Raw genomic sequence first — 17,696 nt, 5'->3', positions numbered from 1 at the left:
GGCCCTGGATTCAGGAGGACCTGAGTACAAATCCTACCTCAAACACTTGACACTAGTTGTGTGACTCTGGGCAAGTCACTTAACCCTCATTGCCCCACAAGAAAGAAAGAAAGAAAGAGAAAGAAGAGTTTTGAAAGATCATAAATTGATTAAAACTCCTGTTTTCTGTGTGACCTTGGGCAAGTCACTTAACCGTCATTGTCCCACAAAAACAAAAACAAACAAAACCCTGTTTTATATCTTATAGTAAGACAGTTGCTCTAAAACACATCAGCTGTCCCACTCTTCCCCCCAAAAAATTGAGGTACTGGTTCATTGGATGGCTGAATAAGTGACTCTTAATTTTGGGCACCCCTAAAGTTACCTTAGGAGATAGTTTTCCAGATTCTCATCTAATAGGATCAGATGAGTGCACTGCAAAATGAAAGTTATTGACTGTAGGAATTGCCAATACTTTTTATTGATGTCTTTTAAAAAAAAAACCATCACCCATATTTCCCAACTGTATCTCTCTTATTCCCCATTCTAAAGAGCGATCCCTTATATCAAAGAACAGAAAACAGGTTTAAAAATCAGCTCAGTAAAACTAACCACCATATTGAAAAAACCTGACAATATATGCAGTGTCCTCCACTTCTGCAAAGCAGTTGGGGAGCCTTCTCATATCTCTTCTTAGGGGCAGCTTTCTTAAGAGAGTTGTGAGACTACCCCGAGAGCCAAACTTCAGGTGCCAAATGTGCAATGACCATTATTCAGAAACTAAGGTGACTCATCCTTAGCAGAATCAGAAGGCCTGAGATCTAGTCCTGTTTAGGTTTTGTTCAAATTACCTTTGAGGAGTCTGGGAAAGGCACTTCCCCCTGTGGGGGCCTTAGTTTCCTCATCTGGAACATGAGGGGATCTGGACTAGATGGATCTTCCAGCACCAGATCTATGATTCTGTGATTATATTGGCCCATAAAATGCTCCACAATCATTGTTTGCATGAGGATGGGTTAATGATTTTTAACTGCTCTTTGTTTTCTCAGAGAAAAGGCACTTTCACCCATGAGAAATAACTTTGCTTCTATAATACAGTTTTTCATGGTATCCAAAATTTCCTTTAATTATATTTTAGGATGGAAATAAAATATACTTGGCTTCTTACCTGCACACTTAAAACTCTGAGCAGTGAGTCCTCTCTCCAAGGACAACGTTGTGAGAATACTCAGAAAACTGGTGGTCACAGACTGGCGTTTGTTCTTCCTGAGATCGTGCCCACCCACCTGATCCCTTGATTTGTTTCTAAGAGTGACCTGTAGGTTTTGCCCTAAGCTCCTTGCTGCATTGGCGGCTGTTTTCAGGGCCTCCATCCACTCTTGTGCTCTTTGCCGAGTCTCAGCCCGTAGGCGGAGGACATCTTGTGGGAAGATGACTTGAAAACAGGAGTCACAGTCGTCCAGGTTGTCGGTTTGGACGGCCAGGCACACATCGACATTGTAGCTCAGCAGGGGATCCTCATCCAGTCGGCCAGGCTGAAAAGCCATGAGGTAGGCTTTACTCAGCACAAATGTAAAAGCCTTCCAGTTATTTTGGACAGTGAGTCTGTAGAGAGTTCCCGACTTGAGGATGTTTTGGTACTGTTTAGAATTGTCCATGAAAGAAGTTGATTGGAGCAGCCCATTGGGCTTCTGTAAGCACTGAGTGTGAAGAAAGTCATTGTGTCCCAGCACCGGTGAGTTTTCCAGTTCGTCACGGTGCCCCATATAAGTGGGCACAGTAGCATGAACAACGTCCCAAAGTTTCTGGCCCCAATCCAAGGCTTCCCATGGCGACTCTGCCTTCAATTGGAGCTGGGTGTTGTCAGATAGGACAACATCCACCATTCTTGTCTCAAGGTTGCCCAGGACCGATATACTCTGGAAGTGTGAAAGCTGGTAAGTGGCATAAAGGTTTTGATTGCCACTGTTGTCAAGACAGTAGAAGTACAGATTATATGGTGAAAGTTCGGCATAACAGCTTTGCCAGTAACTGTCGTGATCCTTCCTAATTTCGAGGTAACCCTTCTTCAGAATATTTGGGAATGTTTGTCTATGTTCTGGAAGAAATGAATTTTTAAAAATAGATTAGTTTTGAAAACTCAAGCGTACACATCATTTTAGTTCATATTAAACAGAGTAGTATGCAGGATGTCAAGCTGATGGTTCATATTTGGTGCAATGTAAAAGAAGTCAAGAAAATTTTGTTCTAAAAAATTTAGAAGGAACTTTAGAGATTAATTAATCTACCCCCTTCTTTTCACATGTGAGGAAACTGAGACTCATTGGAGGGAAGTGATTAATCAAAACTCACACCATTAGTAAGTGATATTCAATCCAGGCCTGCTGATTCCAAATCTAGTGGACTTCTCACTATGTCACAGTTATGGAGCTGACCCTATTCTAAGTTTCACTAATGAAAGATGCTACCCCTCTCAGGCTTAGCACAGACATACTCGAATAAACCACACAGTCCTAGAGACCAGTGCAACTCACCACTCCAAGGCACAGGTCCTTCATTTACAAAATAACTGCATTTCCTGTATCATAGTAGTTTTGTTGAGAAGCAAGTGGTAGTGATGCCAAAAAAATAGAAAAATTAAGAACATCAGTGAGACTTTTTTAAAACATGAAGAGAACAGAAAGAAGTCTAATGGGAGACACAAAGAAGGGCAACATTAGAACAAATGTATTGAATTTTTAATATATATATATATTTTTTAGTGAGGCAATTGGGGGGTTAAGTGACTTGCCCAGGGTCACACAGCTAGTAAGTGTTAAGTGTCTGAGGCCAGATTTGAACCCAGGTCCTCCTGACTCCAGGGCCGGTGCTCTATCCACTGCGCCACCTAGCTGCCCCCTTTAATATGTATTTTTTAAAAGTCAATCTGCGTATAATAGAGATTCCCAGTTTCACACACAATCTTCCTTTTTTGCTCTTCTTTGTATATAGAAACGTTTATGTTTCATATGAGAGCTCATCAGTGAATTACAAAAGAATAACAGAAAGATAACAACTAATATAGTTAACAGAAATATAATAAATAAAAAGTTAAATTTTAAAGTAAATGTTGAGTCAAAATATGAAAATTTCAATTAAACTTATAGTGTAGGGGAACTACAGGTATATACAATATTAAATACTTTTTAATGTGCTGTTTTGTTGACTACTTTCCCCTCTTCTTTCAATAAAATTTTATTTCTTAAAAAGCTTAAAGAAAGAACATATTCTAAGAATTCCAGTACCAGGAAGTACAAATCCTATTAGCAAGGTACAAAAAATTACAGTACTTTCTCATTTCAAGTTCACATCTCGGGGCAGCTAGATGGCGCAGTGGATAAAGCACTGGCCTTGGACTCAGAAGGACCTGAATTCAAATCCAGCCTCAGACACTTGACACTTACTAGCTGTGTGACCCTGGGCAAGTCACTTAACCCCCAATGCCCTGCCCCCCCCCAAAATAAGTTCACATCTCAGATTGAATATTAGTTTGCTATGAGAAACGATAAGCTCAATGACCTTAGAAAAGCATGGAAAGACTTTCACGAAATAATGAAGAGTGAAATGAGCAAAACCAAGAGAACATTGTATACAGTAATAGCAATATTGTTATAAGAATGACTTTGGGGGGGAAACTAGGTCATGCAGTAGATAAAGCACCGGCCCTGGATTCAGGAGGACCTGAGTTCAAATCTGACCCTAGACACTTAACGCGTACTAGCTGTGTGACCTGAGCAAGTCACTTAACCCTCATTGCCCTGAAAAAAAGTGGTGAGAGGACATGAGTTCAAATCTCACCTCAGACACTTACTAGCTGTGTGACCCTGGGCAAGTCACTTAACTCCAATTGCCTTAAACATCTGGGGCCATCTCCAGTCATCACTGGACCCAGATGGCTCTGGAAGTGAAAGTGAAGCTGATGACTGCATAGTCCTCCTTCACTTAAATCCAATTCACTGCAAGTCATGACATCATCCTAATGTCACAGACCTCTTTAAGAATGAAGGACAAACAATGATAGCTGAGATTATAAAGTTGGGAAACTTCAGGAATTTTTTTTAAAAGAAGCTTTAAGAGGGTTGCTCATTTCTTTTATCAGTCCAAACACCTGAGTTCACTCGTTTGGGAACTCCTGGTAAGAAACTCCATTCACCAATGCATAATAGCAATTCTTCTACAACTTAAGTATTCAGAAAGTTTTTAGGGACTCTTAACAGGTTAAATGACTTGCCCAGAGTTACTCAGAAAGTATCTGTCTTCTAAACCTGAAAGCCAACTCTCTTCCCACCCTCCTTCCATTCTTCCTCCTTCTCACCATTCTCTCCATATTGCCTCTAGATGCTCAGTCTTTATATGTGCTGCCTGAATCATCTTGGTAGTCCTCTTCTATCTCTATCTGTCCAAATCACATCACAAATTTATAATAATAAAATGCAATACTTAACTGTCTTAACAAAACTTGATTGTCATTTGGGTAACTTTCCTTATGCTTTATCTTTGCACATATCAGGTTAGAACTATTCTCCACTTGTTATTTTGTTTTCTGAAGAGTGCCGAATTTTAACTTAATAAGACCAGATACAAATATAAATAAATTTAACCATTCCCTAAAGAGGACAAATAAAACTTCCAAAGGTTGTGAAGGATGAGAAAAACACAGATCTAGATCCTAAAATAGCAAACAATCAAAAGAAATGAAAGTCAAAGAAAAACCAATTTTATTTGCTCTACATCTCCAGCCCTGACATTCATTAGTATTTCTGTGCTAACTCAAAAGCCATTAATTTCTTTGAAACCTACACTAATCTCTTTGTAAGTACAGATAATGGAGCAGTATTATCCTCTAATCATCTTACTTTTCTGTTAATCCAATAAGAGAAGCAGAGCTGTCAGAGACACTGCAATAGTGCCTACCCCTTTCATTTCTATCAAGTACAGATGATAGGTTCAACCTACTTCACAATAACACTCCTGACCATATTTCCCTCCAACATCTCTCTGAGGACCCACAAGCTCACCTGCTTTACAGTGAGTAAAATAAAAGCCATCTCTATTAGAAAGGAATTTTCCTCCCATCTCCCTGTATCTATAGAGTGCTCTTGTAAATTAAGACTTCTTTAACTGGGGAAGAATCAGCAGTCAGCTCAATTAAAACAAATTTATCATACTCTACAAGCCAGACGAATTGATGCTGGCAGTGGGCATATTAATCAAGAAGTCCCATTACTATCTCTCCAGTGCACTCCCTTCTTTCATTTCATTGTACAATGAAGGCAAAAGATATTTTTCCATTCAGTGTTCCTCAATTTCTGCCCTACAGTTTTTCTTATCTGTGCTGCTTCTTTTGTCTGTTACCTTTAAACAGGGAAATTAAATTGAGGCAAAGAAGGGGTGTTAATATAGTGCATTTTGCCCTATACTTTCTCGGAAAAAAAAGGGTAACTGAAGATATTTTGTGATGTATGAGGAGCCTCTTCTCTGAATGGCTTATTTATATTACAAAGCACATGTATATTTTATATGTGCACACATGCTTATATATATATTATAATCTATGCTATTATATGTATATATATTTATTAATGTATATCATATACACATGTATATATATGACTTTAGAGGTTCAGTCAGCTGATATATCTTTTTCTTTATATTCAAATTATTTTATTGATTCTACATTGGTAAATCAGAAGCTATCTAGTCAAATCTAGAAATTTAATCAGCTTACTATTTTTCTACTCTTGCCTGAATCGATGACCTCTTTAGATTCATTCCAAATTAGCATAATCATTATATTCTCCAAGGTCCTCTTCTAAAGTTTAACACTGAAGCTTCTTTATGACATTAGAAGATCCAGAAAGCAAAAGCACTACAAAGTCCTCTGAATTTGGAAAAGGCTCATGTACAGACCCACCGATAGACTGACTATACATCTGTCACCCAAAGATCAGCTCAGCTAAATGTAGGGAAAATAATTGCCAGGTGGTTGGTCACCATGGGGTAGGAGTTTGGCTATCTGTGACTACAGAAGCTTAGGAAGATTGTGCACTAAGGCTTGGAGGTCATGGATTGCATTAGTGGAACAGTGTTGTTCAGTTGTTTCATTTGTGTCTGACACTTCTGTGACTCCATTTGGGGTTTTCTTGGCAAAGATACTGGAATGGTTTACCATTTCCTTCTCTAGCTCATTTGACAGATGAAGAAACTGAGTCAAACAGGGTGAAGTGACTTGCCCAGGGTCACACTGCTAGTAAGTGTCTGAGGCCAGTGGAACAGAGCCCAACAGCAATAAAATCACATATTTTAAAAAAGTAAATATATAACCAGTTAATTTCATCATAGATTCTTCAGATATACTCAAAATATTGTTTCTATTTCACCAAGAGAATCGTCTAGGAAGGTAGGCTGGCTGTACCAGATCTAAAACTATATTACAGGGGACAGCTAGGTGGCACAGTGGATAAAGCACCGACCCTGGATTCAGGAAGATCTGAGTTCAAATCCGGCCTCAAACACTTGACACTTACTAGCTGTGTGACCCTCGGCAAGTCACTTAACCCCCATAGCCCTGCCAAAAAAACCCCAAAACCAAAACCTAAAGCAGCAGTCATCAAAACTATTTGGTACTGGCTAAGAAATAGAGTGGTGGATCAATGGAATAGGTCAGGTACACAAAACACAATATTAAATGAATACAGCAATTTCCTATTTGGAGATAATGGAAAATACTCTCCTCCATGTCCAGAAAAAGAAACTATAGAGTCTCAATGCCATTTGAAGCATACTATTTTCACCTTTGTCATTGTTGTTTCTTCTTTCTTGTATTTTTTTCCTTTTGTTCTGATTCTTCTCACAACCCAAAGACTCTAGCCTCCAGGATAAGAACTCACTATTTGATAAAAACTGCTGGGAAAACTGGAAAATAGTATGGCAGAAAGTAGGCATTGACCAACATATTACACCGTATACCACATAAAGTCAAAATGGGTACATGACCTAGACATAAAAGGTGATACCACAAGCAAATTAGAAAAGGAAGCAATAGTTTACTTGTCAGATCTATGAAGAGGGGAAGAATTTATGACCAAAGATGAGATAGAGAACATTAGGAAACGCAAAATGGATCATTCTGATTACATTAAATTAAAAAGTTTTTGCACAAACAAAACTAATGTAACCAAGATTAGAAGGAAAGCAGAAAGCTGGGAAACAATTTTTACAGCCAGTGTTTCTGATAAAGGCCTCATTTCTAAAATATATAGAACTGAATCAAATATATAAGAATGAAAGTCATTCCTCAATTGAGAAATGGTCAAAAGATATGAACAGGCAGTTTTCAGATGAAGAAATCAAAGCTATCTATTGCCATATGAAAAAAGTTCTCAATCACTACTGATGAGAGAAATGCAAATTAAAACTACTCTGAGGTACTACCTTACACCTATCCAATTGGCTAATATAACAAAAAAGGAAAATGATAAATGTCGGAAAAGATGTGGGAAAATTGGAACACTAATGCACTGTTGGTGGAGTTGTGAAATGATCCAACCATTCTGGAGAGCAATTTGGAACCATGCCAAAAAGGCTATAAAACTAAGCATACCCTTTGACCCAGCAATGCCACTACTGTTTTACTAAATGAATGTGATGGAATACTATTGTGCTATAAGAAATGGTGAGCAGGCAGATTTGAGAAAAACCTGGAAAGGCTTACATGAATTGATACTGAGTGAAATGAGAGGAACCAGGAGAACATTATATACAGTTTCAACAACATTGTGTGATAATCATCTGTGACAGACTTAGCTCTTCTCAGCAATACAATGATCCAATATAATGCCAAAAGACTCATAATGAAAAATGCTCTCCATATCCAGAAAAAGAACTATGGAGTCTGAATGCAGATTGATGTATACTATTTTCAGTTTTGTTGTGGGTTTTTTTTTGTTGTTGTTTCTTCTTTCTTGTGGTTTTTTTTCCCTTTAATTCTGAATCTTTTCTCACAGCACAACTAATTTGGAAATATGTTTAACATGATTGTAATGTATAACCTATATCGGATTGGTTGCTGTCTTAGGGAGGGGGGAGGGAGAAAAATTTGGAACTCAAAATCTTACAAAAATTAATGTTGAAAACTATCTTTACATGTAATTGGAAAAATAAAATACTATCCAAAAGAAAGAAAGAATTACAGAAAGGTGACTTTCATGAGACAATACTTCCTCATTAAAAACTAGTCACTTTTCTATAGCCTTCTACATTTTGTTAAAGCTCTGACTCATCTCATTTCCTTTTCCAGTTTAGATCCCAATTCCTCCTTAACGTGCAACAGTGTTTTTACACCACGGGTATTTAATAATTGTTAATAACCAAAGAGGAAATGAGGAGTTTTACCTTCCAGTTATCTTTTGTAATTAGTGCCACCACACCATCTCATAAGAACTTAATCTTAATTCTGTGAGATGGAAGAGTGTTGGGTTTTTTTTTCCTATAGACTTGGGTAATTATGTTTGGGGAAGAGTTTTTATAACAACCAAAGCAGAAATGTGGTGACTGGATGTGTATTTCTTTAAGGGAAACATCAATTGTACCTGACAATTCAGAAAACAAGAATAAATTGGGGAACAAATTCCACCCAACTTCCAGCACTGGTTCCTTGCTCCTCTACCATTTGGGAAGCTCTGGACTAAGGTTTCTGCATTATTTTCCATGACTGTGTTACTTTAAGGGCAGCACTACAAGACAAAGTTAGTGCCTTTATTGTGCTACAAAACAAATGGGTCTGCTTCTAATACAGTAATAACAGCTGGTTGAAAAACAACACTTTTTAATGAAATTCTCTACTACTGAGTTCCCTTCCCTCCCACCCCTGCATCTAGACCAAATATTTAGGATACCAGAAATCACATTCTCTCCTCATAAAGGTCACGAGCATACTGACAAAATGAGAATCAACTTAACTGCTTTATAGAAGGGAGGTCCTCAAGTGAACTCAGTTCTTTAAATATGTAAAGCAGGTTCTGGAAATCTGTTTTTTTAGTAGCAAGCATACAGTCTATCTTTAACTCAGTAGTATTATGTACAGCTCTCAGTCCATCCCTTCATGGATATCCTAGCTAGTCAGCAGGCCATGTGTCAGTCAGAAAGCACGGAAGGTCTCCAGAGCTCTCTTCAGGCTTAGGCCTTCCCCAGTTGAAAAATGTTTAACCACTTTTAGAGCCATATTTCTATAGCTTTAAAATTATTTTCATTTGCTCATTTTGACTAATAAATGTCTGTATCCATACAAACTGCAATCAAATTTATTATCTTCCAAGGATTTTCTAAGTATAGATAAAATCAAACAAAACAAAAACTGCTAAATATTTATTATCAAATGGAATTCAGTATGAAACAGGTCAATCTTGGATTCTATAGCTATAATTCTGTGGGGTTTAGACACCAAAGAATCTTATTATAATCCAATTGTATACTAGAAGACAGTCTCACAGCACACACTTGAAAGAGAGCATTAAAATAAGGTTCCCATGTATTGTTTTAATTTCCCAAAGCCCAAATAATGTTCATTCAGAGGCAACATTATCTAATAGGCAAGAAGGCTAGAATTAGGAAATACAGCTTTTATTTCTACATGGTACACTGTAATTTCATTGGCCAATGTGGGAACTCCCTCCACTAGAGTGTGATGTTTAAAATCTAACTGTGAGGGCAGCTAGGTGGCGCAGTGGATAAAGCACGGGCCCTGGATTCAGGAATACCCAGGGTTCAAAGCCAGCCTCAGACACTTAACACTTACTAGCTGTGTGACCCTGGGCAAGTCACTTAACCCCCATTGCCCCGCAAAAAACAAACAAACAAACAACAACAACAAAACAACCCCCCCCCCAAACAAATAAAATCTAACTGTGATGTCTAGATTGTGTGATCGCCTTAAATTAGAAGCTTTAGCACCAGTCTTTGGGCATTAAGCATTTATTAAAGCATACTAGGTATTAGTAAAAAGGAAAAAACAGGGGGTACAGAAAGTTAAAAAAAGGACTATCTAGCCTAGAGTTCCAGCCTGGTCAGGTTCTTCCTCAAGTCCTCCTCCACAAGCCAGCTTCAACCACGAACTCTCTCAAACTGAGTGTGGAAGCTTTTTATAGGTCTGGAGCAGAGGCGGTCCTTACTCACTGCTTCAAGCTGATTGGCAGGTGTCATCCAAATCCATTGGTTCACTGGACTTGAAGGTGGTCTTGAGTTGAGTTCAAAGTCCTTAGCTTCTGAGAACAATACCTTCTTTTTTTTTTTTTTTTTTTTTTTTTTAGTGAGGCAATTGGGGTTAAGTGACTTGCCCAGGGTCACACAGCTAGTAAGTGTTAAGTTTCTGAGGCCGGATTTGAACTCAGGTACTCCTGAATCCAGGGCCCGTGCTTTATCCACTGCGCCACCTAGCTGCCCCGAACAATACCTTCTTAAGGGCCAGACAGGTGTGGTTACAATCTAATTAACTTGGGTAGGCTAATCAGCAAAATCAATCACTCTCACTTAATTCAATCAGTTTAGATTAATCTCCAGGTGAGCCTTTGAGTATCTGCCAAATTCCATTATTTTCTCACATTAGCAAATTTGGGACTAGAAATCTTATAAAAACAAATGTTGAAAACTATCTCTACATGTAACTAGAAAATAATAAAAAAAGTTTTATGATAAAAAAATTAAAGACAAAAAAAAAAATACATTACCTATTCTATCCTTAGAGGAGAGAGCTAACCAACCAGACAGCCTTCCAAACCTAGAGTGAGAAGTGAGAATGGTGTTCGCATCCTGGTCTGAGGCTTTTTCCTCTTCCAATAGAGGTGGCTCTTACACGCTGATCAAAGTTAATTAGCTAGCATCTTTCAATTCCATTGGTTGATATGACCTGAGGGTGGCCCATATTAAAATGAGCTCTTCCATGATGACATCAGGGTCTAATGGGAGAGACCCTGATGTGCAAAGACACATTCAGATAGGTGTGGTTTTAATCTCCTTACTTCACTGAGCTAGTCTTATCTCTATTGTACCTTTGGGCTGGCTCTAAAGTTCCTGAACTAAACTTTCTGAAGTTGGGGTGAAGAGAAAAAGGTCCCCCCCAAAAACCCATTATTAATAATTATTTTCTCACATTAGGAATTGGTATTCCCTATGCCAATACAATGAGTGACACTCTTACTCAAGAAAAGGATTTCAAAAAACTATAATAGTCTAAGAAGAGAAAATCAACATCTAAAACATCATGCATTGCCAATATTTTCCAACCAAACATTTCTATAAGGAAAAGGTTAACTTGTCAACATAGATTTATAAATATTAAAGTATGCCCCAAATGCAGAATGGGTTCATTACTTATAACCCCCCAAATTAGGATTACTAGAGCTAGAATAGATCTTTGAGACTCACAGTGTCAGAACTACAAGAAATATCAATATCATCCTCTTTCAGTTTGCAACTGGATTACAACAGCCTCCAGTTTCTGATTTCCTTCAACTTAGTTTTCATACTAGTTCCAGAGAAATCTTTCTAAAAGACTTTTAAAATGTCATCCTACTGGGGCAGCTAGGTGGCATAGTGGATAAAGCACCAGCCCTGGATTCAGGAGTACCTGAGTTCAAATCTGGCCTCAGACACTTGACATTTAACTAGCTGTGTGACCCTGGGCAAGTCACTTAATCCTCATTGCCCTGCCCCCCCCAAAAATGTCATCCTACTTCTCAAAAGTCTACAAAGGCTCTCCTTATACTGAATTAAGTCCAAACACCTCTATTGATCTTTAAGGTCCACCACGATATTGTAATTATCTAACTTAATTCACCACTACCTTTAAAGTCACTTCTCTGGGCTTTTCTTCCTCTCCTCTGTAAAATGAAAGAATAGTGCTGGCTAATCTCTAAGGCCGCTATTGCCACCACTTATTTAGTTGCCTTCAAGGCCTGCTAATGGTTTGCTGGGGCCCAGTGCAACCTACACTGGACTGTGCTCCACTCTTACCCTGTCACCCTGGCATGACAGATCTTTCCTGCTGATCTTCTAAGTTGTCTTCGGATGGAAAATTGTTTTATCCCATCCGTTCGTGGGTTCTGCTACTCCAGAATTTGTTTACAGGCATTATTTAAAGTTGTTTGGAGGAGAATTTTGGGACGCTCAGATGAGTCCCTACCTTTTCTCTGCCATTTTGGTTCTGCTCCTCACCAATTTATTTGTTTTTCAGGATGGATGGCTAAATTCACGGCCCCATCAACAGTGCACTATTGTATCTGTTCTGCTTTTGTCATCTTTGTCAGACTGATAGGTATGAGGTAGGACTTCAAAGCTGCTTTTAATTTGCATCCCTCTGATTATTAATTATTTAGAGAATTTTAAATATGATTGTTGATAGCTTGGATTTCTTCCTCTGAAAACTGCCTGTTCATATCCATTAACAACTCTTAATTTTATAAATTTGAATCAGTTCCTTATATATTTTGGATATAACACATTTATTACAGAAACTTACTGCAAAGATTTTCCCCAGTTACCTGTTTCCCTTCTAATTTTTACTACTTTAGATTTAGTTGTGGAAAAACTTTTAAATATTATATAATCAAAATGGTCCCTTTTATCTTCTGTGATCTTCTCTATTATTTGTTTAGTCATTAATTCTTCTATCCATAGATCTGAAAGGTAATATCTTTCTTGTTCCTCTAATTTTTATGATGCAAACTTTTATATCTAGGTCATGTATTTATTTGGAACTTATCTTGATATATTGGTATTTTGGTATGTCAGTATATTTTCCTGAATATAAAAAGCAAGTCACTATTCTCTCATTTCTATCAAAGGAGATAGGCCTTTCTCATTACTCTATAGATTGAAGAGATATCTCTGCTTTGTATTCAATATTAGTGCAAGATATTGTGAAGATTAAGAGCTGAGTACATTGCAAAGGGCTTTAGATACCTTAGATTATAAGCAAAAAGCTGTTATTATCACCAAATATAACTGCTGCTAGTTTCAACATTAAGAAAGAAACTTGGGCAGACCTGCTTATTAGCAACAATTCTAACTGTACCAACATCCACTGCCCCATGCCTCCTGTATTAGAAGCTAAATTGTTTCCAAACTGATATGTGCCCACAATCATTTAGGATCAATCATTCAATCAATCCAACTTTTATTAAATGCATAGTAAGTGTGAGGTAATGTGATAGGTTTGGGGATTTACAAAGATAAAAATGAAATGGTCCCTTGTCTTCAAAGAGCTTACTTTCTATTAGAGAAATGTAGAAGGGAACCAGATTACTCAAAGTATATGGAAGCAAAAGCATAAAGAACAAAGTGAATACTAGAAAAGTCCTTCAAATAGCAATTTCCCAGTAGAGTGGGGAAAACCCATGGTTTTCTACATTTGTGGGGAAAGATGAAGTGAATGGGAAGGGAACTAACAGGAAGGATGAGGAATTACAGAGAAGGCTGGGTTTCTCCAACTTTTTGTAAGGTGAGGTCCAGGAAAGGAACCAGAAAAGATAAAAAGCAAGATAAATATTATAAGGAAGCCTATTTTAAAGTCCAGGAAATTGTGATACTATGAATAACAGATAAAGGGCAGCTGGGTGGCATAGTGGAAAGAATGCTAGGCCTGGAGTCAGGAAGACTCATCTTCCTGAATTACAATATGGCCTCAGAGGGGGCGGCTAGGTGGCGCAGTGGTAAAGCACCGGCCCTGGATTCAGGAGTACCTGAGTTCAAATCCGGCCTCAGACACTTGACACTTACTAGCTGTGTGACCCTGGGCGGGTCACTTAACCCCCATTGCCCCGCAAAAAAAAAAACAAAAACAAAACCAATATGGCCTCAGATATCTACTAGCTGTGTGACCCTGGCCAAGTAACTAAACCCTGTTTGCCTCGGTTTCCTCATACGTAAAATGAGCTGGAGAAGGACATGACAAATCACTCCAGTATCTTTGCCACAAAAACCCCAAATGGGGTCATGAAGAGTTGAACACAACTTAAAAACAACTTAACAACAATGAGCAAATGAAGTCTATAAAATAGACTTCATAAAATTAAACAGTCCTAATTTCTAATCTGTTATGCAATGAAAATACCACTTTATATAGCTAAGGGCTGCATGAAATAGTAGAAAGAGCACTTTAGTTGGAATCAAAGAACCTAAATTTGAATCCTGCCTAACTATGAACCTTTTGGCACATCTCTTAACTCCTCTGGGCTTGAATCTTTTTACCTATAAAATAGGAAAGATATTTTCGCTATCTCAAGGTAAAGGAAAAAATACTTTGTGAACCTTAAAATAATGCATAAGTAGGAGTTTATATATAATATTATTCCACAAATGATAGCATTAATAATACTCAATTCTCCTTATTGTTAAATATTTGAAGCACTTCATATGTTATATAATACTCTATTAAATTGATAATTGGGCTCTTAAGGACCCTGTTTTCTGACTGGTAAAATGAGAAAGAAATGATCATCTCTCATAATAATTTGTCCACAGAATACTTTGAAACTTCAAATATATTTATAGAATGCATAAATGCTAGTCTAAAGAACTTGATAGTATAATGTAAGGGAGAAAGTTGATTGAGTAAATTAATCAAATCATAGACAATTCATTGAAAGTATCAAAATGCTAAGCTCTCAGAAGGTGAGAATACTTCACTATTGAATTGCTCAATCTTAATTTTTAGGCTAAGTGCAATAACTCCTTGACATTGCACCAGAAATATACTCAGCCTTCTAGGAGCTGAGTTATTCCTTAGCTACATATGCCCTCTTATGCACATAAGCTCTGTCCTGCTCCTAGTATTTATATTTCTATACAGAGAGCTACAGTTATCCCTTCCACATTGTGACTTTCTCCATCACAGTTTCAATATATCATGGGTCGGCATAAGAAATTGAATGGGAATTTTGGGGGGGAGTTTTGCAGAAGTTGCAGATGACACATGAAGGCCAGCAGATGACACAGGAAAAGTTTAGAAAATCAGACACTCATAAAATATGTGTATTATTGTATAATATCAACCAAATTTTATAATAAGATACCATAAATACCCTAAATAAGGAAAAGAAAAAATTCAGACTTCTTCTCTGGTATAGAGAGTCAAAAAAATTTGACCAGATTTTCCAGATTGCGTAGGTGCCATGCCTTTAACCCTTGTAATATGGAAGAGATAACTATATACGATGTTTGTTAGCCTGACCAAGACCTTTGATACTGTCAGTCATGTGGATCTGTGGAAGATCATGGCAAAATTGGCTTGCCCAGAGTTCATCAGTATCATATATCAAGTTCATGAGGGCAGGCTTGCATAGGTTCTGGATTGTGGACAATGCTCTCACATGTTCCCAGGTACCAACAGAGTGAAACAAGGCTGTGTGCTTGCTCTCATGCTCTTCAGCATGATATTTTCTGCAGTGTTATCAGATGCCTTCAACAAGGATGAAAATGACTTCAAGATCAGTTTCCACATCTATTGTAAACTATTTAACCTGAAAAAGCTACAAGCTAAGACCAAAGTGAAGGAGTTGGTGCATGACTTTTTGTTTGCAGATGAGTGTGCACTTAGTACAACCTCTGAGGCTGAGATGAAAGAATATGGATCAATTCTCTGATACCAGTGCTAATTTTGGCCTGATAATCAATACTAAGGAAACAGAAGTTCTCCATCAGCCAGCACCACACCATTCATATGTGGAAAAATTGGTCATGGTAAATGGCGAAATTTTGAATGTCATGAATAAGTTCACTAGCTTCGCAGTATACATTCCAGGGATATACACATAAATGATGAAGTTGACACACACATTGCCAGAGCTGGCTTAGCATTTGGGAGGTTCCAAATAAAAGTGAGGGAGAAAAGAAGCATTAGGCTACATACCAAACTGAAGGTCTACAAAGCCATTGTGCTGACTTCATGGTTGAATACCTATGAAACCATGGCAGAAAATGTCCCGCTTCTACCTAAAGTGTCTCAAGAAGATCCTGAAGACGACCTCACAAGATAAGGTACCAGATACTGAGGTCCTCTCTCAAGCTGAACTGCAAAGCATTCGCACTCTATTGCAGAGTGCAATTCTGATGAGCTGGCCACATAATTCCAATGCCAAACACACAATTACCCAAAAGACTATTTTATGGAGAATTTGCACAGGGTAAGTGCTCATATGGTGGGCAGAAGAAGTGGTATAAGGATACTCTCAAGAAGGTCTCTCTGAAGAACTTTAATATTGACTGTGAGACATGGGAAACACTGGCATAGGACTGTCCAGTGTGGTGTGCCTGTTTCAAAGAAGACACTGTTCTTCTCCATGAACAAGAAAGAATCATGGAAGCAGAAAGAAATGTGAACTGTGCAAATTCTGAGCCACTTTTACTCTAAATGTTCTCATAGACCACTTATGCTTGATCTATGCTAGTGCCTTCTAAACTCATACTGGACTGATTAGTCACAGCCAAACACTGTACCCTGACTCCAATATTATGATGTCATTGGTCTTTAAAAACAAACAACATGCTCTCTAAGCTTGAACCTACTTTCCCCTGAATTTTAAGTGAACCTGTGGAGTGTCACAAAATGTTAAAAAGATGTTTTGTACCAACTGTTCTTACTATACCACTGTAGCTTTTTAAATTTTATTTATTTATTTTTTTAGTGAGGCTATTGGGGTTAAGTGACTTGCCCAGGGTCACACAGCTAGTAAGTGTTAAGTGTCTGAGGCTGGATTTGAACTCAGGTCCTCCTGAATCTAGGGCCAGTGCTTTATCTACTGCACCACCTAGCTGCTCCCCCACTGTAGCTTTTTTTTTAGTAAGGCAATTGGGGTTAAGTGACTTGCCCAGGGTCACACAGCCAGTAAGTGTTAAATGTCTGAGACCGGATTTGAACCCAGGTACTCCTGATTCCAAGGCCACCCCCCACTGTAGCTTTTTTAAAAAATTAATTCATTATGGCTGACTCTAAGGCTTCCCCTCACATCCATCATGCTGGCAAACATGTCAAAAAAAAAAGGAAAATAACAACTGTTGAAGGGAATGTGCGTAGATAGGCACACTAATGCACTTCTGGTAGAACTATGAATTGGTACAATCCCTCTGGAAAATTATTTGGAACTATAAACAAAAAGCATGCATACCTTTTGACCCAGCAATACTACTACTAGGCAGATACTCCTAAAGAGATAGAAAGAACAACAGTACAAAAATGTTCATAATAACACTTTTTTGTTATAGTAAAGAACTGGAAAATAAAGGGGATGTATACCAGTTTGGGAATGGCTAAATAAATTATGGTATATGAATGTAATGGAGTATGGCTGCAGAATAAAAAATAATGAAATGAATGGATCCAGAGAAATTTGAAAAAAGTTTTATGCACTGAAACAGAATAAAATGAGCAGAACCAGGAAAACAATTTATATAACGGCAATAGTATAATGAAAAACAACTTTGAAAGACTCAAGAACTCTAATCAATACAGTTCCCAATCAAAATTCCAAAAGACAAAGATAAAGCATGCTTTTCATCCCTTGACAGATTGAGACTAGAAGAGGAGAACAAGACCTCTATTTTCAGACATGATCAATGTATGAATTCATTTTGCTTGACTTATTTTTATTTGTTATGAAGAATTTTTTTGTGGAGAGAGGGGAAAA

The 17,696-nt window shown here is 37.8% G+C and overlaps 1 protein-coding gene across 2 annotated transcripts in view; it reads right to left on the bottom strand.

The window, feature by feature from the left end:
- Positions 1-17,696, bottom strand: part of PLEKHM3 (pleckstrin homology domain containing M3) — a 245,302-nt gene that overhangs the window by 189,508 nt on the left and 38,098 nt on the right. For both annotated transcript variants that reach the window (XM_043997007.1, XM_043997008.1), the window contains one exon: positions 1,148-2,077. In XM_043997007.1, the coding sequence (XP_043852942.1) occupies positions 1,148-2,077 (930 nt within the window). The remainder of the gene's footprint in view (positions 1-1,147; positions 2,078-17,696) is intronic.

This window comes from Dromiciops gliroides, chromosome 3 (assembly GCF_019393635.1).
Source record: "Dromiciops gliroides isolate mDroGli1 chromosome 3, mDroGli1.pri, whole genome shotgun sequence".
Taxonomy (NCBI): Eukaryota; Metazoa; Chordata; class Mammalia; order Microbiotheria; family Microbiotheriidae; genus Dromiciops; species Dromiciops gliroides.
The sequence above is the reverse complement of the archived record's forward strand: the minus strand, read 5'-3'. Positions and strand labels throughout refer to the sequence as shown.